General features: G+C 41.8%; 1 protein-coding gene across 2 annotated transcripts in view; it reads left to right on the plus strand.

The window, feature by feature from the left end:
* Positions 1-22,139, plus strand: part of LOC137347099 (angiopoietin-2-like) — a 218,154-nt gene that overhangs the window by 134,940 nt on the left and 61,075 nt on the right. For both annotated transcript variants that reach the window (XM_068011190.1, XM_068011191.1), the window contains one exon: positions 10,095-10,261. In XM_068011190.1, coding sequence (XP_067867291.1) covers positions 10,095-10,261 — 167 coding nt within the window. The remainder of the gene's footprint in view (positions 1-10,094; positions 10,262-22,139) is intronic.

Raw genomic sequence — 22,139 nt, forward strand, 5'->3', positions numbered from 1 at the left:
ATCTCGTGTTCCACAATGACTCAGCGCTTTAAGTGCATAAGCTCCTCCATTAAGAGAGTACCCAACTTCTCACAAAGCTATATGCAGCATCACTGAGTAGATGTGGGAACAGTGCACTGACATACACAGAATGCATGCCACACTCTGTAGCATTGAACGGTCAGTGGCACAAATAAGCATGGAGTGGATGCCAGCTGCGCCCTAGCTGGTGGTTCCCTCTAATGGTCAAGAACTCCATAAAAGTGCTGAGGAGAAAACAAATGATGATGAGGGGACCGTCCCACAAAGGGGTCCGTCATCATATTCCACCTCCATGTTCTCCTCTGAAGGGGGAAGCATCTGTAGAGTTACGCCCTATGACAGAGGCTACCCCTGCAGTGTTGCCAGTGCAGAAGCCTTTGGAGGTGCCCCCCACCGCTCCCCACCCCCCTACGGCACCTCCATGATGAAAACAACCGCCACAGGCATCTCAGTCTTCCACCTCATCCACATCGACAGGGAGAGAAACTCGTAGGAGTGGCCATGAGCAGAGGCCACTGCGTTGGCAATGCCACTTGTGTTTCTGTTGTAAATGACATCAAACTGCTGCATAATAAAGTACTGCGCCTGTTGTTGCCCTAAGGCAGACCTGTGTGTTTCCATTTCATCATGGTGAAAGGCAGGGGAATGGAAAATAATAGTTCGCAAAGCAAAGCAATGTGTTGGGGAAGAGTGTGTCATTTAGAGACTCTGGAGCCTTGCAGTGATTGTGCCATTGGAAGGTTGCTGACTTTTGTTCTTAATGGATTCCTGCTCTCACTCAGATAAAGGAGATTCTCCTCTCCAAATGTCTTGCAGACTGAGTCTTGCTCAGGTGAAACGTGTCTGGATCAGAGTGGCCTTAGCGTCCCTGCCATCCTGATTAGCACTCCGCCTCCTGAGCCTGCCATGGTGACATCCCTGCAAAGTGTGGGAACTGTTCTCCAGTTCGTTTTCAGCCTTCTCCTCCTTGGCTTCCTCCTCCTCCTCTTCCTCAGAGGAGCTGTGCTGTTCCAGCGCTTCTCCCTCTTCAAGGTCCACACCTCTCTGGAGGGCCATGTTATGCAGTGCACAGCAGACAACCACAGTGCACAGTAGCCTTGAGGGAGTGTACTTGATTGTGCCACCTGACTGGTCAAGGCACCTGAACCTCATTTATGAGGCCGATGTTCTGCTCAATGATAACCCTTGTGCTCAGGTAATATTGGTTGTAGTGTCTCTCAGCCTCAATGGCAGGGTTATGCACTGATATCATCAGCCATCTCTTCATGGGATAAACCACCCACAAATTTCCGATGGCTCCATGAAGAGCTGCGGCACCTGTGATTGTCGGAGAATGAAAGCATCATGGCAGTTTCCAGGAAAGCGTGCAAACACCTGCATAAACCACTTGCTGTGGTCGCATAGCAGCTGAACATTTAGGAAGTGGAATCCCTTCCCATTGAGGAACCTCCCTAGCTGGTCAGTTGGTGATTTGATGGCCACATGAATGCAATTAATGATCCCCTACACCTGAGGGAATCCAGCAAATGAGGCAAATCCCATTGGCCTTTGAGCTTGAGTGCTACTGTCCATCTGAAGTTCAATGTAATCCCCTGCCCTCTCAAATAGAGCATCCGTTACCTCTTTGGTGCAATAATTTGCTACTGTCTGCGAGATGCCACCAATATCTGCTGCCACTCCTTGGAACCGGTTTCAAAAAAGTGTAAGGCCACTGTGACTTTTACAGCCATGGTAAGACCATGGCAACAGTCCCTGTGAACCCTCAGATGACCCACAATGAGTGCACACAAATAAGCAACCATCCGCCTCAACAGGGTGTTGTCTTCTGTGACACAGACACTCCAACATGTTCAGGTAGCTTCCCCTTTGGCGGTAAACTCTCTGCTGAAGGTATCCGCTTCATTTCCTTCCTGCCCCTCGTTCCTCACCCCTGCACCCATGTTGCCCAGGAGTCTGCCACTGCTCCTGATTGCTAGTCTAGGAGTAGCTTAATTCCATTTCCTGTTATGTCCTTCCTTCCTTCCTTTCAATTGGAAATTGGAGTCTCCCTGAACCCACATCTCATGAACCCGTGAGGCCTGTCTGCAGAAGGAACTATCCACCCCCCAAAGCTGCTGACCCCCACAAATGCCCTTGTCCAGAGTGAAGAGATATTACAAATAATTCTCCTGACTCTGTGCAATGAGAAGCTTTTTTTATGTTGTCTGATGCAACATAAATGAGATGCGTGGAGTTCAGATTGTTTGGAGATCTCAAACAGGTTTATGAAACAGATAACTATACGGTACTAAAGAACTACGGCTATTAAAGAACTTGCCTCTTGGTGTTACAGTAGCAGAGTGAGACTGGCATGTAGTTACATAACTACGTCCTGGTACTTGGCTCATGAGCATACTAAGATCTGAAAGCTACATTACTCTTAAAGGCAATTACACAACACTCTGTATACTGGTTGCCTTTGAATGAGGGCCTTCTTGGAGCCTGCCCTCTGTAATGGTGCCTTTTGCTGCTGTCCCACCATTCTGATTTGCTCCCCACTATGTTAATACCTCCTCCTCCCTGTTGTTGTTGAGACTCTGCATAGATTCCATGCCTTAATAAAATTCAAAACTGGTCTTCAACAAGCAATTACAAATTTGTTAAATTACCTTTATTAGCAATTTCTACAATTTGGGTGGTTTGCCTCTTCCTGCTCTCCTCAGAGCCTTTTCAACTTTTAGCATTTCAGTTATGCGTTGGGAAAACTTACGCCGACCCAAGAGCTGAGTTAAAGTGTCTGTCCATCCCTGCTACCACCTTCCACCCTCACATTTAAATAAAAAGGCTGGCCTGCATGCCTCTGTAAGGATTCTTCAATCTGATTGGTTGAAGAGACACGGCATTGCTTACCCTGTTCATACAGGTCCTAGATCCTCTGTAAAGGGAACTGTGCTGTATGAGACTCCCAATTACCAGAATTTGCTGTGCAACAGCCCAGGAAAAGTGTGGGAAACTGTATGCGTAATGAATGGTGAGCACCGTTTTTTTTGCCTCTGACCATCATGTCCCCTTGTTCTTGATTCGCCGATGAGAGGAAATAGTTCCTCCATATCTATCCTATCAAATTCTTTTAATATTCTAAACACCTTGATTCAATTATCCCTCAAGCTTCTCAATGCCATTGTTATCTCAATTCTAATTCAGTTTTTCTCTGTTTCCTTGTACATAAAGGGTAAATTCCTCAAGTCACAAAATAAATTTTTTTGCAATGAAAGCAGGAAATTCTGTTTCAATTTTATGATTTAAAAAATAGCTAGCATTAAACGTAGGCAGTCATCCTTCACTAAGTTTTAAAATAGAAGGTAGGAAACTGCTGGTCGTGGAGAAAGGTTCAGAAATCAATGAAGATAAAGCTACTTTGCTGGTGAACAAACCCAGCAAATTATCTGCTTGAAAGTATAATTTCTGGTTGCTTTCAAGTGTCACAATAAAACTGCTATTCTATATAAGGTAACCAACAGTTACAAACCATTATCCTTTAGTCTGCCATGGTGATAAAACTGTTAACATTTGCTGCAAATGAATTATTTGAACTTCAAGGAAATAAGATCCTTACAACCCAGAGACTACCTTTTTTCCAGTTTTCCATTCATCTTGCTTCAATGCTTCAAGTGTGAATTAAAGCTGCAGAAGACAATGTATACCAACACAAATTCTGTGGGGGTGGCATTGGTCTACAGCAGCCACGCAAAACATACTCATAGCAAATCAGCAGCTGATTTTTTTTTTCACTATGCCCAATCTTCTTTCCACTGAATCTTTTTAGAGACGCAGTGCCCATTCTCACTGTTGCTTTAAATTTTTAAAAAATCTCGGCACTATTTTCCAAGTCAATGGAAAAGAAAACCCGATGCAGTGTATAACAGGCCGACAATTAGCTATGAGCCCATTTCACTCTGCTGGCATGGACCAATTTCACCCTCATGTTCCATGTTTGCACTTTTTAAACAGATGATTCAGTTTGCATACAGTATCACTGTTATTGATTGTAATAATATCTGCTGATTTTCCTGCATCTATATATTACTTTACCTGTAAAGTAACAGTGGATGATTTTAGCCTGTAAGTGATCTAGCAATTTGTTTTTCCTACCTTCTGAAGTGATAGATGGGAGTGTCACATATTGTTCAGGAAGCAATGTACTGAAATTCAGCAACAGCAACTTGCATTTCTATAGCACTTTAAACCATAGAAAATCATCCTAAGGCACGTCACAGAATTGCAATCGGAGATAGTTTGGAGAAGGCATTCCAAGCTTAGGGCCGAAATGGCTGAAGGCACTGCCGCCAACAGCAGGGCAAAGGGATTTCAGAATGCACAAGAGTCCAGACATTCCGGAGGGTTGTAGGGCTGGGGAAGGTTCCAGAGATAAGAAGTGGTAAAGCTTTAAATTTGAGGTGTTGGTGGATTGGGAACCAATGTGGGTCAGCAGGCACAATGTTGGTGGGTGAGTGGAACTTGTTGATGGATAGGTTATGGGCAGCAGAGGTTTTGGGTGAGCTGAAGTTTATGAAGGGTGGAGGATAGGAGGTTGGCCAAGAGAGCATTGGAATATTAAAGTCTTGTGCTCATGTCCTAACTTGGACCATGTCCAGTTCACCCATCACTTCTGTCTTGACTAATCTGCATTGACTCCTGGTTAAGCAATGCCTCGATTTTAAAATTCTGATCCTTGTTTTCAAATTCATCTATGGCCTCACTCCTCCCTATCTCTATAATCTCCTCCAGTCTCACAACCCTCCAGAATATCTGGGCTCCTTTAATTCTGACTTCTGGAGCATCTCCCATTTTAATTATGCTTCAGTTGCCTAGGCCCTAAGCTCTGGAATTCCCTCCCTAAACTTTCTGCTTCTTTATCTCACTTCCTCCTTTAAGACACTCCTTAAAACCTATCTCTTTGACCACACTTTTTCCATCTTCCCTAATATCTCCTTATGGGACTTGGTGTCATATTTTGCTTTATAATGCTCCTGTGAGGCACCTGGGTACGTTTTCTCACATTAAAGGTGCTATATAAATGCAAGTTGTTGAGGTGACAAAAGGCATGGATGAGTGTTTCAGCAGCAGACAATCTAAGGCAACGTGGATTTGGGAACTGTTACAGAGATGGAAGTAGGCAGTCTTTGTGCTGGAGAGGATATGGGGTGGCAGTTTAGCTCGAGGTCAAATAGGGTGCCAAGTTTGCAAACAGTCTAGTTCAGCTTGAAACCACCAAGGGGGATGGAATTGGTGACAAATGTATGGATTTTGTGATGGGGGCTGAAGACAATGCCTTTAGCCTTCCCAATGTTTAACTGAAAGAATTTGCAGCTAATCCAGGACTGGATATTGGCAAAGCAGTCTGACAACACAGAGGCAGTGGAGAGTAAAATCAAGGGAGGGGCATTCACATTAAGTTGGGCAACAGAGGAGTTGCGTTGGAGGAGGATGGTTAACCATGTCAAAGGATGTAGAGTGGTTAAGAAGGATTAGGAAGAATAGTGTACTACAGTCACAGTCATAAATTTAATTTGAGATAATGTTTAGGCTTGTTTCAGTGCTTTGGCAGGGCAGAAATCTAATTGGAAAGGTTCAAACATGGAGTGTCAGAAAATATGGGCACACATTTGAGAGAAAATAACACATTCAAGGACTTTGGAATGCAAAAGGAGGTTAAAGGTGAGATTTGCAAGGACAGAGAGGTCTAGGGTGTTTTTTGAAGCAATTTTGAAAGGGAGGGGGAACAATGCCTGAGAAGAGGGAACTACTTATAATTACTTAGCATGGGGGCCAGGAAGGGTAGTTGGGTGGTCACCAGTTTAGTGGGAATAGGGTCAAGAGAGAAGTTGGGTGGCGGGATAGTGGGTGGAGGGAAGCAATGAATAAAGTTTTTAAAAGGCTGACAATTCATAGTTATGGCAGAGGGAATCTTGGGAGAGGCAAAGAGGAAGGAGGAATCCAGCAGGATTATTAGATCCAGGCTATCCTAGTCCATACACAATAGATTTCATGAGTGACTTGGTCTGATTATGGTAGCTGTAAACATGAAGACGGGTTTGGGGGAAATAGACCAAAATTGTAACAATCTCTGTTGCACAAATCTTGGGTTGTTGCTTGTCATGAGGTTTTCAATAATAGAGACATTACATCCAATGCTTAACATCCATGTATCACGTACATATTAAGATTGCCTCCTACCCTCTCTGGATCAGTGGGAAATATACCACATCAAATGCTATTGAACCATATGGACTAGGAATGTTCCTGGTTTGATTAATTTGGATTTCATCCAATGTGGTGGTGGAGATGCTACATTTGGCCTTATTGTCTCTGGTTAAGAGAGTTGAAAAATCATCCAATGTGCCTGCTCTTGTTGGTTGATGATTGGATCATGATAAACTGTGTTGCTCTCCATGGTTAACTAGCCTGCCATGATCAATGTATGAGCACATGTACACTAAGAATGGTTTCTTGGCACTGAGGGCTGACTGCCATAGGGAAAGGGAGTAAAGGTTTTTAAACCCATTATCATGCCAATAGAGTTTGATCCCATCAGAGTAAAAATTTTCTTTCCCAATATTATGATTCCTTTCAATATTCTTTAATTCTGGCATTCTATGCTGAATACTGGTAACATAATGCAAACAGGCAGAAGGAAGGTTGGGGAAATACCATCTGCTTCATCAACTACATCCTTTCCAGCCATGTACACATGTCCTCCTTAATCATGCCTTCTCCAGGGAGAGGTGCAAGGCTTTCCTTTTCTCAAACAGTTTACAGAGTTCTGACCTGTGGAACAAACTATGCAAGACAAAGATTTCTGGAATAAATTCCTTTTACTTAAAAAAAAATCAGCAAGAGATTACAAGCTGGCATCCAATAGTACTATCACACAGTAATCCCAGATTACACCTAAGCATGCACAGATCTATCCCTTTACGTTAAACTCAAGTGACTACAAGCAAAAACTTCATTGCTGGGATTTTATCTAGGCTACAGGAATCTCAACCAGCAGCAAAAGCACCAGCGAGAGCCCCACGTCTCCTCCTCCTCTGGAAAAGGCCCGCCGGATCAAGTGTCAATTAGGCGCTTAAGTGGACAGTGGCAGGCCTTCCTCAGGATCAAGGACCTAGCGGCAGAAGTCCCGCCTGCTGAGAGCTGCTGGCCAAAAGAGGATGGTGGCTACTGCCGGTAATGAATTCACCAGTAGCCGTGGGTCGCCAAGGGACCCAGGCCACAGGTAAAGCAGGGAGAGGGGTTTCACAGGATGGGGTTCGCGGGGGCGGGGAGTGTAGCGGGGTTGGCAGCAAGGGCAGGGGTGGCTGTCGGTGCCCCCCCCCCCCTCTTCCCGATGTTGGCCCCCTCATTTAGGCACTACGTGCCTTTTAACAAGGGACTACATCACCCCACCAAACCCAATGCAAGGGAGAGCATGAAATTCCCCCTCATGTATGAACACCGTGGTCAAATTGGCATGGACTCGATGTAGCTCTCTAACTGGCAACTAAGTTTCCCTCACGACTGCAGCAGTGAATGCTTTTTTGAAACATCTTTTATATCTTTTTTCCAAGAGTGGGCCTGGATGTTATATTGATAAGACCTTATTGTCCTATAATGGTTCTTCTTCATACAAAATATCCAATAGTATGTTGAGTTCTTCGTCTACAGCCATGGAGTAAAAACCTGCCCTCAAGTTCAGTTCCCCATCAATATGAGTAATGGTCAAGAGTTGTTTCCCAGATCCTCTATCCACCTTATCAAGCTTAGGAATGCCTTGTACCAGTTACAGTCTCAGTAGTTCACTCCTGCCCACAGTCTTGCTTATCTGTCAAAAACAGCTTGCAGCATTGAGCAGTACAGTTTACTTTGAAAAGGTCTTTTGGCCCTGCAAAGCATGCTGATAAAATGTGGTCAATGTTTGAGTTTGATCAAGTTATATCAAACCTGTATTCACACAGAGACAAAGTAATCAGAATAAAAACCTGAGGTCTGGTCAGGAAAACCTCTAACATACTCCTTTTCTGACTCCTTAACAAAAAGCAAAGTTCCAGGAGATTATGTTCAGTCACAAATATTTCTGATTCGAGCTAACTTATCTAAGGATTTGATGTGAATGCCCCTGAGGGACAGAGTGTAAATGTCTATAATGGTGCACAGAAGAACTCTACGATCGTGTCTTTCACTGATGGCAATTGCAAGGATAAATATATTTTACTTTAATGTTAATTATTGTGGGATGAAGCTCTGCATGTATAAATATAGATGCAGTCATATCGAAATCTATTTCTTGGTGTATATCACAGTGTGAAAGTTTGTACAGCCACCAATGAAAACAATTAACTGTTAACAGTTCTTGGGGACAGAAATTTAGTTGGACAAGCTTGAAAAGCTCAATATTTTTATCATTAGTATAGCATCATACTCGGGTAGCAATGTATTATTTTATACATGAGGCAAATGTCATTGTGTCGTGTATTTTGAAGCAAAGATGGAGCAACAGTTAGACAAGGTTATTGATGCCTTTTTAAATAGGATATTGGTGATTAGATTCATTATGTGTATCCATATAATTTTTCTCATGAATTTTGGAAAGCATTTAATTTTCACTCGAATGAACATTTCCAACCTACAGAAATTGCAATGTAAGAAGAATTAATTAATGCAATTAGTTAATGCACCAGGGACCAAGGCTGGAATTTTACTTTGGGACGAAGGCCCTGCCCACCAGCCAAAAAGGAGTGATATTATGATTTTACCTGGCCCAGACCCTTAATTGGCCTCGGGTGAGACCTCCGCCCCTCTGAGGCAGGAAGTCCCGCCTCCAAGAGCTGCCGGCCAATCATCGGGTCGGCAACTCTCAGTCCCAGCAGCGCCACTGGGAGCGATGGCCACTGCTGGGACTGCAGACAGGGAGAGGAGCAAGAGGGATGCCGGCCCTGGAAAAAATGTGTGGGGCCTCACCAGAGACAATCAGCCGGGCCCCAGTGAGGCAAGGAGGGTCAGTTTGGTGGGTTGGGTGGGGGTTGGAGTGGAGGTGAATGTAGTGCAGTGGGGGCAGTTGGGCCGTGGGGGGGGGCCTTCTGTGGGGCACAGGGTGCCCGATCAACCAGCTCCCCCCCCACCCCAGCCTGCAAGGAGGCTGCCAGGTTTTACTGAGCAGCCTCCTCGGTGTACTGAGCCGCCTGCCCGCTGATGGTAATATAAAATTCCGACCCAGGTCTTAAATAACCTGGATTGATGAGATAAAAGTCTCTCCTTTCTACTATCCACAGGGGTCCTAAATAAAATCTGTTTGGGTAATCTTGGTTTGGTTCCTTGTGGACGAAAGTCAGCAGTACCATCCTGTACATAATTTGAAACTAATGGAAACAAAATAAGCAATTTAATAAGCTTCTTCGATATGGCATGTTTTCATCAGTGGATAAACTAGCTCACTTACTACTGAGGTTGATTTGATCTTGGTTAATAAGCCCATAGATAATGTGCAAGAGTTATGTTATATGTCATTATTGTGATCTTCCTGCAGTAAGTTGTAGCCTATTTTGTCCTGTTTCTGACTATGCAAAGGTAGAACAAGTTGCCATTCAACATCTTTCTGCTTGATAGGTCGAGTTTCTTTTACTGGAGATAGTCCTTATGAAAAATATACTTACCAAATGCTTCTGCCACTTGAGCATGATGTTATTTACTCAAAAATGGTATTTAATCTCTACTGCTCGTTCTTCCTCAACATTTAGGCTGAAGATGGCATTAGAAGGGCCCATTACCACACCATCCCTTTTTAAACAAAAGATCCCAGAATAAATTGCAGGAAATTTATCTTGCAATTTTATTCCATGCTAATTATCAGCAGAGTTATCAGTTTTTGTTGCAGCCATATGAATTATTAGCCTTAGATAACATTGTCACTTTATCTTAACAATTCACAAGCAAATACATTTAAGTGTAGATACTTTTCAAAGAAGCTATTCATAAAGTCTTGTTCCATCTGGGTCAGGATCTTCTGTTCTTGTGCGGGGATTCTTAATAATTATTTACAATTATTTTCTCATTAGGGTTTCGGAGACCCCTCAGGAGAATATTGGCTCGGAAATGAATTTGTTCACCTGCTTACCAGCCAGTCTCCTCATGTTCTACGCATTCAACTGAAGGACTGGAATGGAAATGAAGCATTTGCTTTCTTTGACCATTTCTTTCTGGGAAGTGAGGAGCAGAAGTATCAGTAAGTTTCATTTGAGAGTTTCGGGTTGACTTGACTTAATACCATAGGGCAGATGGTCAGAGGTTGGTAATTATTGTCTTAACCCAAAACCTGGTCAACTTAGTTATGAATCTCAAATAATATCTTGCTGGATATTCTTTTGTGTAAGATCACTATGTGGTAAATTATGTAAAATTGTCATAATACAGTTTTATTCATAAAATGCAAATCAAGTATATGATTCATCATAATCTTGCCTCACTTTGGTATTTTAAAGACCACTGTAATCCTTTAAGAGTCTGCTTAAAACCTACCTCATTGACCAAGATTTTTGTCATCTGTCCCAATGTCTCCTCCTTTGGCTCAATGTTAATTTTTGTCTGATTATGCTCTTTTCAAGTTTTTTTAATTATGTTAACGACATTGCTTAAGTACAAGTTGTTATTTATATCATAACAGGACCACAATATGGTTGGATGTGTATTGTTTAGCCACATTACCAATATTCAGTAACCAGTGCAAAATATCAAATACATCGGATATGCAGCCACCTTTAAAATGGAGTGATTTTTTTCTGCTTAGCAATAGTTGACTCTTGACCAATTTTGGTACAATCCTTTCAAGGGCAGCTTAACCTTCCAAGTAATTGGTTTTAGAATTAATAAAGTCTACCCTGTGGGTTATATCTTGTAACTTCTCTCATTTTAAAATATTATTAAATCTGAAGTAATCTGCAAATATATCTTAGAATGGTGGACCATAATCCAAAGTGAGATAAAAATGATTGATTACTCAGTCCGATCTGATCTTAAGATAAAGTCCATACCGTCACGGAGGAACTGCCTACAATACACATCCGATGCTTTGCATCTAAGTAGTTATAAGGAATGTGGTCCGTTAGAATTTTTTTGCAAGTGTTCAATGAAAACCTTTTGTTAGACTTAGCTAAACTGGATGACTGGTACCCCGTGTTAATATGGCTTTTCTTTTAATATAGAGATAGTCGTGCATTTGTAGAATGTCATCTCCTATGACATAGATGTGATCAAGAATATGTTGTATGCAAGGTCATGGGCATAAACTTAGATTCTATTTCTCTCAAGTACATTTTATTGCTGTGCTGCCTGACTATTGCTGGAGGTGAACATTCAATTTTTGTTCATGAGCACTGCAAATAACTTGGATCTGCTGTGTTCACCTTCTCGGGTTCAGTAGTGCCAGCCACTCCCTGAAATAGATCCTGTATCCCTTATATTCCGCCATTGACTTTCACTGCCTTGTAAATTGTAACTGAATATACTTAACAATATGTTGTTCCTCCTTGATGCATAATCTGATTATTGTCTTTTGCATGTGCCTTTGTGTATATGTTTTCTATAAGCAGTCTATTCATTCTTTAGCAAGATATGGTCAGAATAAATTGTTTCTCAGACAGCAAGTGAACAAATAGAGTAAGACTTATGATTAGACTCACTTTTAATTTAATCAGTATAACTTGCTTTTGAAAAATAATACAGAATGATCCCCATATCAGGAAGAAAAGAACTTGCAATTATAAAGCGCTTTTCACACCCCCATAGCGTTTTACAACCAAAGAAATACTTTTGCAGTGTAGTCACAGTTGTGATTTAGGAGACATGGCAGTTAATTTGCGCACAGCAAGCTCCCACAAAAAGCAATATGATAATGATCAAATTATCTGTTTTTTTAGTGATGTTGGTTGAGGGGTAAGTATTGACCAGGTCACCAGAGGAACTCCCATGCTCTTCTTCAAAATAGTGATCTGGGATCTCTTACGTTCACTTGAGAGGGCGGTCAAGGCCTCGGTTTAACCTCTAACCGCAAAAATTGATTTTTTGGCCAAAAAATATCTGCTTTGGTCAAATTAAAATAACGACTAGTTACCATCCTGCATCCTAACCTTTTTGGTCAGGGCAAAAGCCTTCCCTAGTAGCTCTCTGCTTTTTAAAACCTTAATGCAAGTGCATGATCTGATCCTACTTTGTCTCAGCCTTCACAACCAAAGGAGAAGAGCCCATGCCAGCCAACTCCTGTTAAGATATCAAGATCAGAGAATTTCCAACATATTGCATGTTAGACATTTATTAATGACCAGATAATTGCTTATTTTTTTCAGTCTTTCCAGAAACAGCTTCAATGCCTAACTCGTCCGTATTTTAACCACCTTTGTATGAATACACTTTCCTTTAAAAACCCAACATACAAATGTACTTTTCTTTTGTTTGAAAACTGGTCAAAATGGTGTAAATAACTCTATGATTCTATAAAAAAATTTGCATTAGTCTTGTCTCTAGAATAACATTCGCTCTACATAAGTGATGCTTAGATCCTGTAGAGTTCAGTTTCAGTAATAATTTGTTCATATTAACATTCAATCTGCTGAGTAACTAATAGTCAGAATTAATCTCCTTACACCAGGTCTATCAGTTTTAAGAAGTAATAACCCAAATATTCTGAAACCAAAGGCAATGTTTTTGCAGCTTGTAATCTTTATTTGAAATTATGTCTATTAAGAAAATACATAGCTGCTTCTGATAAATGGCCCTATGAAAATGGCAGCTTAACTCAAAGATATTTTTCAGAAAAACAAATTCTCTTTTTTTCTTTGCCTTTAAATTGGGCAGTTTTCCTGGAATTATAATAGCCAGAGTGCATTGTTTCAGGATTTATATATAAAGAGACACGATAGCTACATAAGAAAAATAGGTACCATTGGGTTATCAACTCTGGTATTGAATGTAGGAGGGAATTCCCAACTGAGAATTTCTATATAATTAACATCAAGTAATTGATCAAAAATATAAATGTCTTTGGTAAAATAGCAAAATCTAAAGTTACAAGTTTCACTGAAATGAGGCTTGGGGTTGCCAGCTGATCTTATGCCAGCCACTTGACCAAACCTGAAGATTTGTAGTGTTATAGTGTTTTGAACATCTCATGTGTATGATGCCTGCTATGGATATTGCCCATTTCTGCATTGTTATACATCGGTTGAATATCACGAGGAGGTGGTGGCTCTGCCCACTGGCTGAAAATCCAAGGGTGAGCCCACCTTCACCAGCCCTGGAAGCTACAACTGCATTTTGCGTGGCTCAGGCAATTAATTGACTTCAGTTATGCCTTCCATTACACTGAGGCAGGACGGCCCACCTCCAAGAGCTGTTGGTGAATCAAATGTGGCCACTGCTGGGACTGCACCCAGTGGGAAGAGGCACCATGGACTCTGGCCTCTGCCATCTTGCTTTGATAAATGATAATTTTCTTTAATCCACTGACTGCACATCTGAATTTATATTTTTTGAAGAAATTTTAAAAAGAACAAATAAAAGATGACTTTGCAAGCAGCTTAAGGTGGCCACATAATTTGCAACACTGTATCTGACATTGCAAGACCTGTGAGGAGAGAAACGAAATGGCTGCTCATCCCAGCAAGAACCAAGACCCAGGAAGTTTAAGGGAACTGCTTGTTCTTTTTTCTTTTAGCAAGAAGAAATACTGCTAACTAATAAGCTTGAATCACTGAGTGTCATGTCACAAGACTCTCCCCATCTGTGGTTTTCAACTTGTGTCTCTCTGCAGTAGCAAGGAGAAGCATCTGGACTCTGACACATGCAGACCCAAGAAGGGTAGCCTCTCTTTCTCTCTCTCTATCTCTCTCTCTCTCTCCATTTTAGCTTAAAAGCTTTGAATTCTGCCTGTTGACTGACCACCTTTGCATACTCTGGCTACAATCAGAAGCCCCGTTGGAGGAATTCATCCACATCACTGTCTCCAAGAGACCCACCGAACCAGTCATCTACCTCATTAAATGAAAAGCCTCAGGACCACCGAATTCAGCTAGAAGCCAGACGAATCACCAAACGCCACAGACTGTATACCCCTTTTTTCTATGGACTCTAACTCAACAAATCTACCTTTCCCCACTCTGTAACTTATTTGTGTGTGTGTGTGTAAACCTTTACTCTGTGTGTAAGTGAAAGTTGGCGCATAGTTTATTTTCATTAGTTCAGTATAGGTACAACAAAGTTAACCTCTTTCTTTGATAAACTCAAGAAAACCTGTTCAATTATTTCTTCTTATGATCACAGCAAGTTTGTAATCAAACACCTACTGAATTGGCCAGTACATCCACATTCAGAAAGAATTAAACCTGTTGTGGTCAAAGAAGGAGAGAGAAAAGAGGGAAGCCCTTCAACTCCTCCTCACTTGACCATAAAAGCATTGCTCAGGTAATTAATGGCCTGCAGTTGTGCCTTCCATCTCTTTGAGGCAGGATGTCCCACCTCAAAGAGCTGCCAGCAAATCAGAGGTGGCCACTGGGACTGCACCCAATGAGAAGAGGCACCATGGACACCTCCTCAGAAGCAGGTTAGTGGAGTGGGGCTCATGGGGCCAATCATCCAGGCCCCCTGCGAGGGGGAGGAGGCTTGATGGAGAGGGAAGGAAGTGGTATTCCAGCGGGGGTGGCCCGTGTTGCCGGGGGGCCATGCGTGGGGCACAGGGTGCCCAATCAGGAAGGTCCCCTTCCAGCCCCTAAGGAAGCCACCAGGTATTACTGGACAACCTCCTCAGGTGGCAAAGTGCCGATCCGCGATTGGTAAAATACCAGCTGTGGTGGGAAGAAGCCCTAAAGTGGCCTTTAATTGGCTACTTAAGGGTCTCAATTGGCCTAAGGGTGGGTAGGCTACCTGCCATCTCCCCCACTGCTAGTAAGGTGATGGGCACAGCAAACCTGCCATCCCAACAGATTTTATGCCGTGTCCCCTCACCGCTGCACCCCCCCCCCCCCCCCCCCACCCACTCCACAGCCTCCCAGCCTGTTCCTGGAGTGGGTGAAAATTTCTGGCCACCAAGTATGTTAAGTGTGTAACATCCCACCCCAACACAGGAAACCCATTGAACTATTGAGCTAGATTTTGTGGTCAGTGTCAAAGCAATACCACCTGTCACTGTCCTTGAAAAAATTTACCCACAAAGATCTAGCGATCTCTGTGTTGTGGACTTCCCCTTTTCCAATGGCAGTTTAAATCGGTGCTACGCCAAGGGGGCCTCTCGGTGGGTGCAGCAATAATATCAGTAAGCAGCCAATCAAATTCAAGTATTCACATACACAGCAAGCCAGGAAGTTAAAAGCACATCATATACTTCGCCTTTAATTTAAATTTTCTGATACCGAAGTAAATGATTATGATTTAGAATATTATGGAAGCTAAAACAAAAAGAAACAATCTTTAAAAAACATTTTAAAAATGTGCTTTTTTAAAAAAAAGAGACAGTCCACAAATATAAAATTAGCTTTAGGGCCAAAAGAGAATGTTTAGCAGTAATTATGAATTTAGTACCCCGTTAAAAACCCAGTTACACTTCATTCAGCAACGTGTAACTTTTTAAAAGAGTTTCAAAAACTTGCAGATGATACGAAACTTGGAAACATTGTGAACTGTGAGGAGGATAGTGTAAAACTTCACAAGGATTTTGGTTGGTGGAATGGGTGGATAGGTGCCAAATTTAATGCAGAGATGTGTGACGTAATTCATTTTGGTTAGAAGAATGCGGAGAGACAATATAAAACAAAGGGTGCAATTCTAAAGGGGGTGCAGGAGCAGAGGGACATGGCTGTCTATGTGCATAAGTCATTGAAGGTGGCAGGAAAGGTTGAGAGAGCAGTTAATCGAGCATACAGCATCCTAGGCTTCATTAATAGGGGCATAAAGTACAAAAGCAAAGAAGTTATGTAAAATTTGTATAGAACACTGGCTCGGCCTCAACTGGAGTACTGCATCCAGTTCTGGGCACCACACTTCAGGAAATATGTAAAGGCATTTGAGAGGGTGCAGAAAAGATTCACGAGTGGTTTCAGGGATGACGAACTCCATTTACGTGGATAGATTGGAGAATTTGGGACTGTTTTCCTTGAAGAGAAGGTTGAGAGGAGATTTGCTAGAGGTGTTAAAATCATTAGGGGTCTGGACAGAGTAAATAGGGAAAAGCTTCCCATTGGTGGAAGGATTGACAACAAGAGGGCACAGATTTAGTGTAATTGGTAAAAGAAGCAATGGCAACATGAGGAAAAACTTTTTCACGCAGTAAGAGGTTAGGACCTGCAATGCAGTGCCTGAGAGTGTGGTGGAGGCAGGTTCAGTCAAGGCATTCAAGAGGAAAATGGATCGTTATCTGAATAGGAAGAATGTGCAGGGGTACAGGGAGAAGGCCATGGGAGTGGCAGTAGGTAAATTGCTCCTTCGGAGAGCCAGTACAGACACGACGGGCCGAATGGCTACCTTCTGTGATTTCTTTCCAGTGTGGCTAACCATGCAAGAGTGGAAGTTCTCATCAATTCATAGATTTCCCATTGATTGCAGTCGGGGAGTCCCTCAACAGTGCATCCTCTGGAGAATTGTAGAATCACTGACAGCAACTTCTGGATTTATGCATTATTCTGCCCATGTGCAGACTCCAGAAGATGCTGTCAGTTCCAGTGGAGTAATGATGGTGAAGGCTGACAGTTTCACTGTCATTTCAATGCAAAATCTATGCCATTGTTTTTCGTGTGCCTGAGAGTACAGTTATGAATGTATCTCTAGGCAGCCATCACCCGGCAATACATCAGCAATGTTTATTAAATGAGACGTGACAGGTTTGCTTTTTTTTTTGAAGGACAGGTGTAATGAACAAGTATTGGATCACATCAGATATGGGGTAGAGAGATTTCTGAAGCCTGCCAACCAAAGAAAACTCTATTTGTCCAAGTCAACAATATCAGTGTTGCACAAAACATTGTTTGGCAGGCTACAAAGAAAACCAGTTTCTTTCTCCTGGACTCAGTTCAGTTAAAAACCCTTAGGATCCTTTACAACAAGACAGAGATGTTGTTTGGCTGCCAGTCCTCATATGATCATGCCCAGAAAAGCTGCACAGGCATTGTTGGCATCTGAGCCAAACTACCATGTTTATGTCAGGAACATGAGAACTGTTGTAGCTGGAACTCAATGTTCTGTAAAAGGCCAAAATAACTTGTACAGGATATTGTCATGCAGGCCCCCACCTGCCAAGAATGAGGCATATTAATTTTGTCATATGAACATTGATTTTAAACTGTTGCTGGAGTGAAGAAATGACTCGTTTGAAGATCACCAGACATTGGGCTGGAAGGACATTTGCATACTAAGAGATGCCGCTTGTGGAAACAAAGGACTATTCCTTGCTCCAATCAACCCAAATGAATTTTGATCACCAGACATTGAAGATGTAAGGAAGCACATTCCAGGCCCTGCAAAGATGATACAGTCCACAGAGCCAGGACTGGTTGCACCAACTGGTCACATGACTAACTGGCTGGTCCAGGTTTTTTGAACCAGCCAAAGGACAGTTGGAATTCAGAAGGATGTTTGAACTGGAAGCTGGAAAAAGGAAGCCTGTCTCTCTCTCTCTCTCAAGTCCTGTCACATATTCGTAATCGTTAACCAGATTAGAATTTAAGATTAATAAACTTCTACCTTTCTCGTTTAAATCTAAGGAAACCTATTTGAGTTCTTTGTCTTACAATTGGAGCAGTGAACCAGGATTCAGTAAGGGGGGGCTAAAAACAGTGTTTCTAAAATTAAACCCTCTTACAGTTAAACCAGGCAAAGGCTGAGGGGGAACCCCTAGACCCGTCTCGTAACAATATCAATAGCAAAGCTTTGCATTTCTCTCCTAGACAATGGCCCAATAACAGCGAGTTCACAACACATTGCAATTAATGTGCAAATGAGCCCTCGAGTTCAGGTGAAGAAGAGATTTATGCCCTTCCATCATTTTTTTTTCTCACAAATTGGCCGTGTAGTTGATCGTGATAGTGAAGAGGATAGCTGTAAACTCCAGAATGATAGCAATAGTTTTGTTGAGTGGTTGGAAAAGTGGCAAATGGAATTCAGTCCAGAGACTGTGAGGTAATGCATTTGGGAAGGGCAAACAAAGCAAGAGAATACATAATAAACAGCAGGATATGGAGAAGAGTAGAAGAAGTGAGAGACCTTAAGAGTGCATGTCCATGGGTCCCTGAAGGTGGTAGGACAGGTAGATAGAATGGTGAAGAAGGCATATGGAATGCTTTCCTTTATTGGCCGAGGTATAGAATACAAAAGCAGGGATGTAATGCTGGAACTGTATATGGGGAGATGGTGGCAGAGTGGTAATGTCACTGGACTAGTCATCCAGAAGCCCAGGCCTAGTGCCCTGGAGACACGAGTTCAAATCCCACCATGGCAGCTGGTGGAATCTAAATTCAATTAATGATTAAAAATCTGGAATTGAAAGCTAGTCTCAGTAATGGTGCCATGAAACCATCATCGATTGTTGTAACAACCCATCTGGTTCACTAATGCCCTTTAGGGAAGGAAATCTGCTGCCCTTACCTGGTCTGGCCAACATGTGACTTCAGCCCGGCAGCAATGTGGTTGACTCTTAACTGCTCTCTGAAATGGCCTAGCAAGCCATTCAGTTCAAAGGCAATTCGGGATGGGCAACAAATGCTGGCCTTGCCAGTGATGCCCATGAAAGAATAAAAAAAAGACGCTGGTTAGGCTTCAGCTGGAGTATTGCGTACAGTTCTGGTCAACACATTACAGGAAGGATATAATTGCTCTAGACAGAGTACAAAGGAGATTTACAAGAATGTTGCCAGGGCTTGAAAGTTGCAGCAATGAGGAAAGATTGGATCGGCTAGGGTTGTTTTCCTTAGAACAGAGGAGGCTGAGGGGTGACTTAATTGAGGTGTAAAAAATTATGAGGGTCTAGATAGAGAAGACGGGAAGGACCTGTTTCCCCTCACGGAGAGGTCAGTTACCAAGGGCCACAGGTTTGTGATTGGTAAAAGGATTAGAGGGGACATGAGGAAAAACTTTTTCACCCAGAGGGTGGTGGGTGTCTAGAATTCACTGCCTGGATCGGTGGTGGAGGCAGAAACCCTCAACTCTTTTAAAAGGTACCTGGACCTGCACCTGAAGTGATATAACCTGCAAGGCTACAGACCAGGTGCTGGAAGGTGGGGTTAGATTGGGCGGCTAGTTTTTTTAGCTGGTGCAGACATGATGGGCTGAATGGTCTCCTTCTGTGCCGTAACTTTTCTATGGCTGTAAGCGGCATCTCAGCCTTAACTTTCCCATTATTTTTAAGAACTTGCTGTGTTTGCACATTAAACTTGAATTAAACAACAAATGCATTTTTTCCTTTTCTTTCTGTCTCTTTCCCTTAATCCAGTCTTTGTTTCTTTTTCTGTACCTGCTTTGACTGTCATTCAGCCTCATTCTCTATTTCCTGAAATCTCATTGGTTATGGAGATATACTGTTGGTTTCATTGCTCACACAGCTCCCAAAAGCCCTGCCACCCTCACCACACCGACAGCAGCTCACACTTCCAGTAACTTACAAGTCAAAATTTTTCTGAGCTGAAGGGTGCATGAAAATGTTGAATTAACGACGCACACCATGGGATACCCTGCTCCTGCAAGCTCTGGTCTATTATTATCATCTGAATTCTGTCCCTCGTGTCGAAGTTGTAATACAGAGTTGACAATCATTTGCTGAAGCAGTTACCACCACATAAATTATAATGTAGATAGATCCTGGGTGTGATGACCTTTACTACAAAGAATGGATTCCCTGACCAAGGATTCCACAGCCAGTAATTCAATGGTCTTTACATGGTATTATTACTCAATTTGGGGGAAAATGTGTTACTAAGTAGAATCCTTTCATCACGTCCATAGCAATTATTACAATCCTGATCATAATTTGCTCATATCGCCATCTATTTTCTGTTGATGTAAAACTGTGCTGTAACTATTGAAATCATAGTGGATAATAATGAGGAAGATTACAAATGGTATATTCTGCAAAGCTCAAAGTTTCTAATTTTTTAATGGATAATTGAACCTATATCTTATAAATGATTGAGAGTTTGTCCTAAGGTTATAATACACCTGGGCTCAATTGATGTTTACATGTTGCCCAAGCTTCATTCTCATGGTTTACAATGTCATCTGAAGCTCCTCTGTGTATTATGACCATCTGTCATGTCAATTAGAACTCACTGGTAATGCATTTAGTATTCAATATAATATTTCGGTAACATTTAAAACAGGCAGTGTCACCTAGACATCTGAGACAATTCCTTTTGTATTCGTAACAAAAATACTAGAAAAGCCCAAGAGTTCTGTCAACATCTTAGAATGATAATGGGTAAATTTTAGGTGTAGATCCTTGATCAGAATGTGGAAGGGTCCAGACTGGAACCTCCTAGATATGGACAGTGCTGCTGAGTACTTCCAACATTTCCATTTTCCTTTTAATTTCAGATTTGGAGTTTATTTGTTTTGGTGATGTGTTTGTGTCTTGGGTGCAATAGCTGGTGCTTTGAATGTTGACAATTAAATATATTACTTTTTAGGAGATTTTAAACTTTCTAAACAATGGATTCATGTAACTCAGACTGAATCATCTGGAAAAATAAATAACTTTTGTGAGTAATAGCAGTTCAATATAAGTAGTATTTTTATCATTTTTGTGCACAAAGTACATTGGGATTCTCAGTGTTAAACATACTCTATACCCTGCTCTGCTCCACTCCATTATTACCAACTTCACAAAGTTATTTTACCTTCACAATGACCAAGATGGCTCCATGCTTCTCGAACAATGAATTCAGTGTCTTTTCCCTTTATTTTATTCAAGAAATGTTCTTTCCGTTCTGTTGTTCTCCTCTGTATGAACTCTGAGCACTAAAATTGGGGAATTGGAAGACTTTTTAGCCATAAGTTAAGGCATTAACCGTCTTTTATGAGATCTCAATTGCACAGTTCGCCATATCCTTCAATCCTTTTTTTTGAGGAAGAAATCTAACTGCTTCAGAAACCCATTTCACTCTTTTCAGTTCAATGTGTTATCCTTGTCAATGAATTACCACTTTTGGTTTATTTTTCCAGTGTTCGGCAAAACTAAGCTCAAGTAAATTAATTAATAATCCCAGGACAAACATTGACCCCCCCTCTTGTTATGAGGGAGAGCTTGAAGCTTTGGTTAATTTGCTGCAGCAGAGTTCGGGTACAAATTGAGTGACCATCACCGCATTAGTACGCTGAACAGCTTGTTATCAAAATGCTCCACGATCTTTGTCTATCTTACTGGCCCCTTGAGGCCACACCTACTTTTTTACCAATAGTAGGTCTTTCCCACATATGCATTTGTTGGAAATATTACCTGTGACTAACTGCCTTGTAAGAAACAAGAAGTGAAATTGCATGGTGCTTCACTGCCAGTCAATCTGTTGCTATGTTGTGTTGCTTTGCAGTCAGAAGCTGGAACTCCCCAAAGATAACTAACTATGCACAATGTATTTGGAACAATGCTAAGTATTAGTGTTGAATTAATGAAATGACCATTTACGCAGTATGTTTTGTGAATGAGTTGCTGTAGTAAACAGAAGCACTTGCATCATCATTTCAACATAAAGTCGAAACAAGTCTCTGCTTTATTTTTAGTTATTATAACTGATTTTTCTGTTCCTCAAGGTGAGTTTTACTTCAGGGGAATGAAGCAATTGCATTTTGACACCTGGTTACAATCTGGCAGTGTCAAGTGCACAATGTGCCTCAGTTAGATGCAGAGTGAATTTCCCACCTTGTTCAGTGCCAAGAGTGTGCCTTAGTCTCAATCTCAAAAAAGCTTCTTACATTAGCCATCCTGTCACCTTTCTGAAGTTAGTAATTAATTCTGACTTTGGGTAGTTTTGTGCTTTGGATCCATGGTTACTTTGCATTGAGTTAAGTAATCCTAAAATCATTTCCCATAGGATCTAAGGAACCAATACATTTCTTCATTATGTGAGGAAAATGATAGC

Source organism: Heterodontus francisci, chromosome 31, assembly GCF_036365525.1.
Source record: "Heterodontus francisci isolate sHetFra1 chromosome 31, sHetFra1.hap1, whole genome shotgun sequence".
Taxonomy (NCBI): Eukaryota; Metazoa; Chordata; class Chondrichthyes; order Heterodontiformes; family Heterodontidae; genus Heterodontus; species Heterodontus francisci.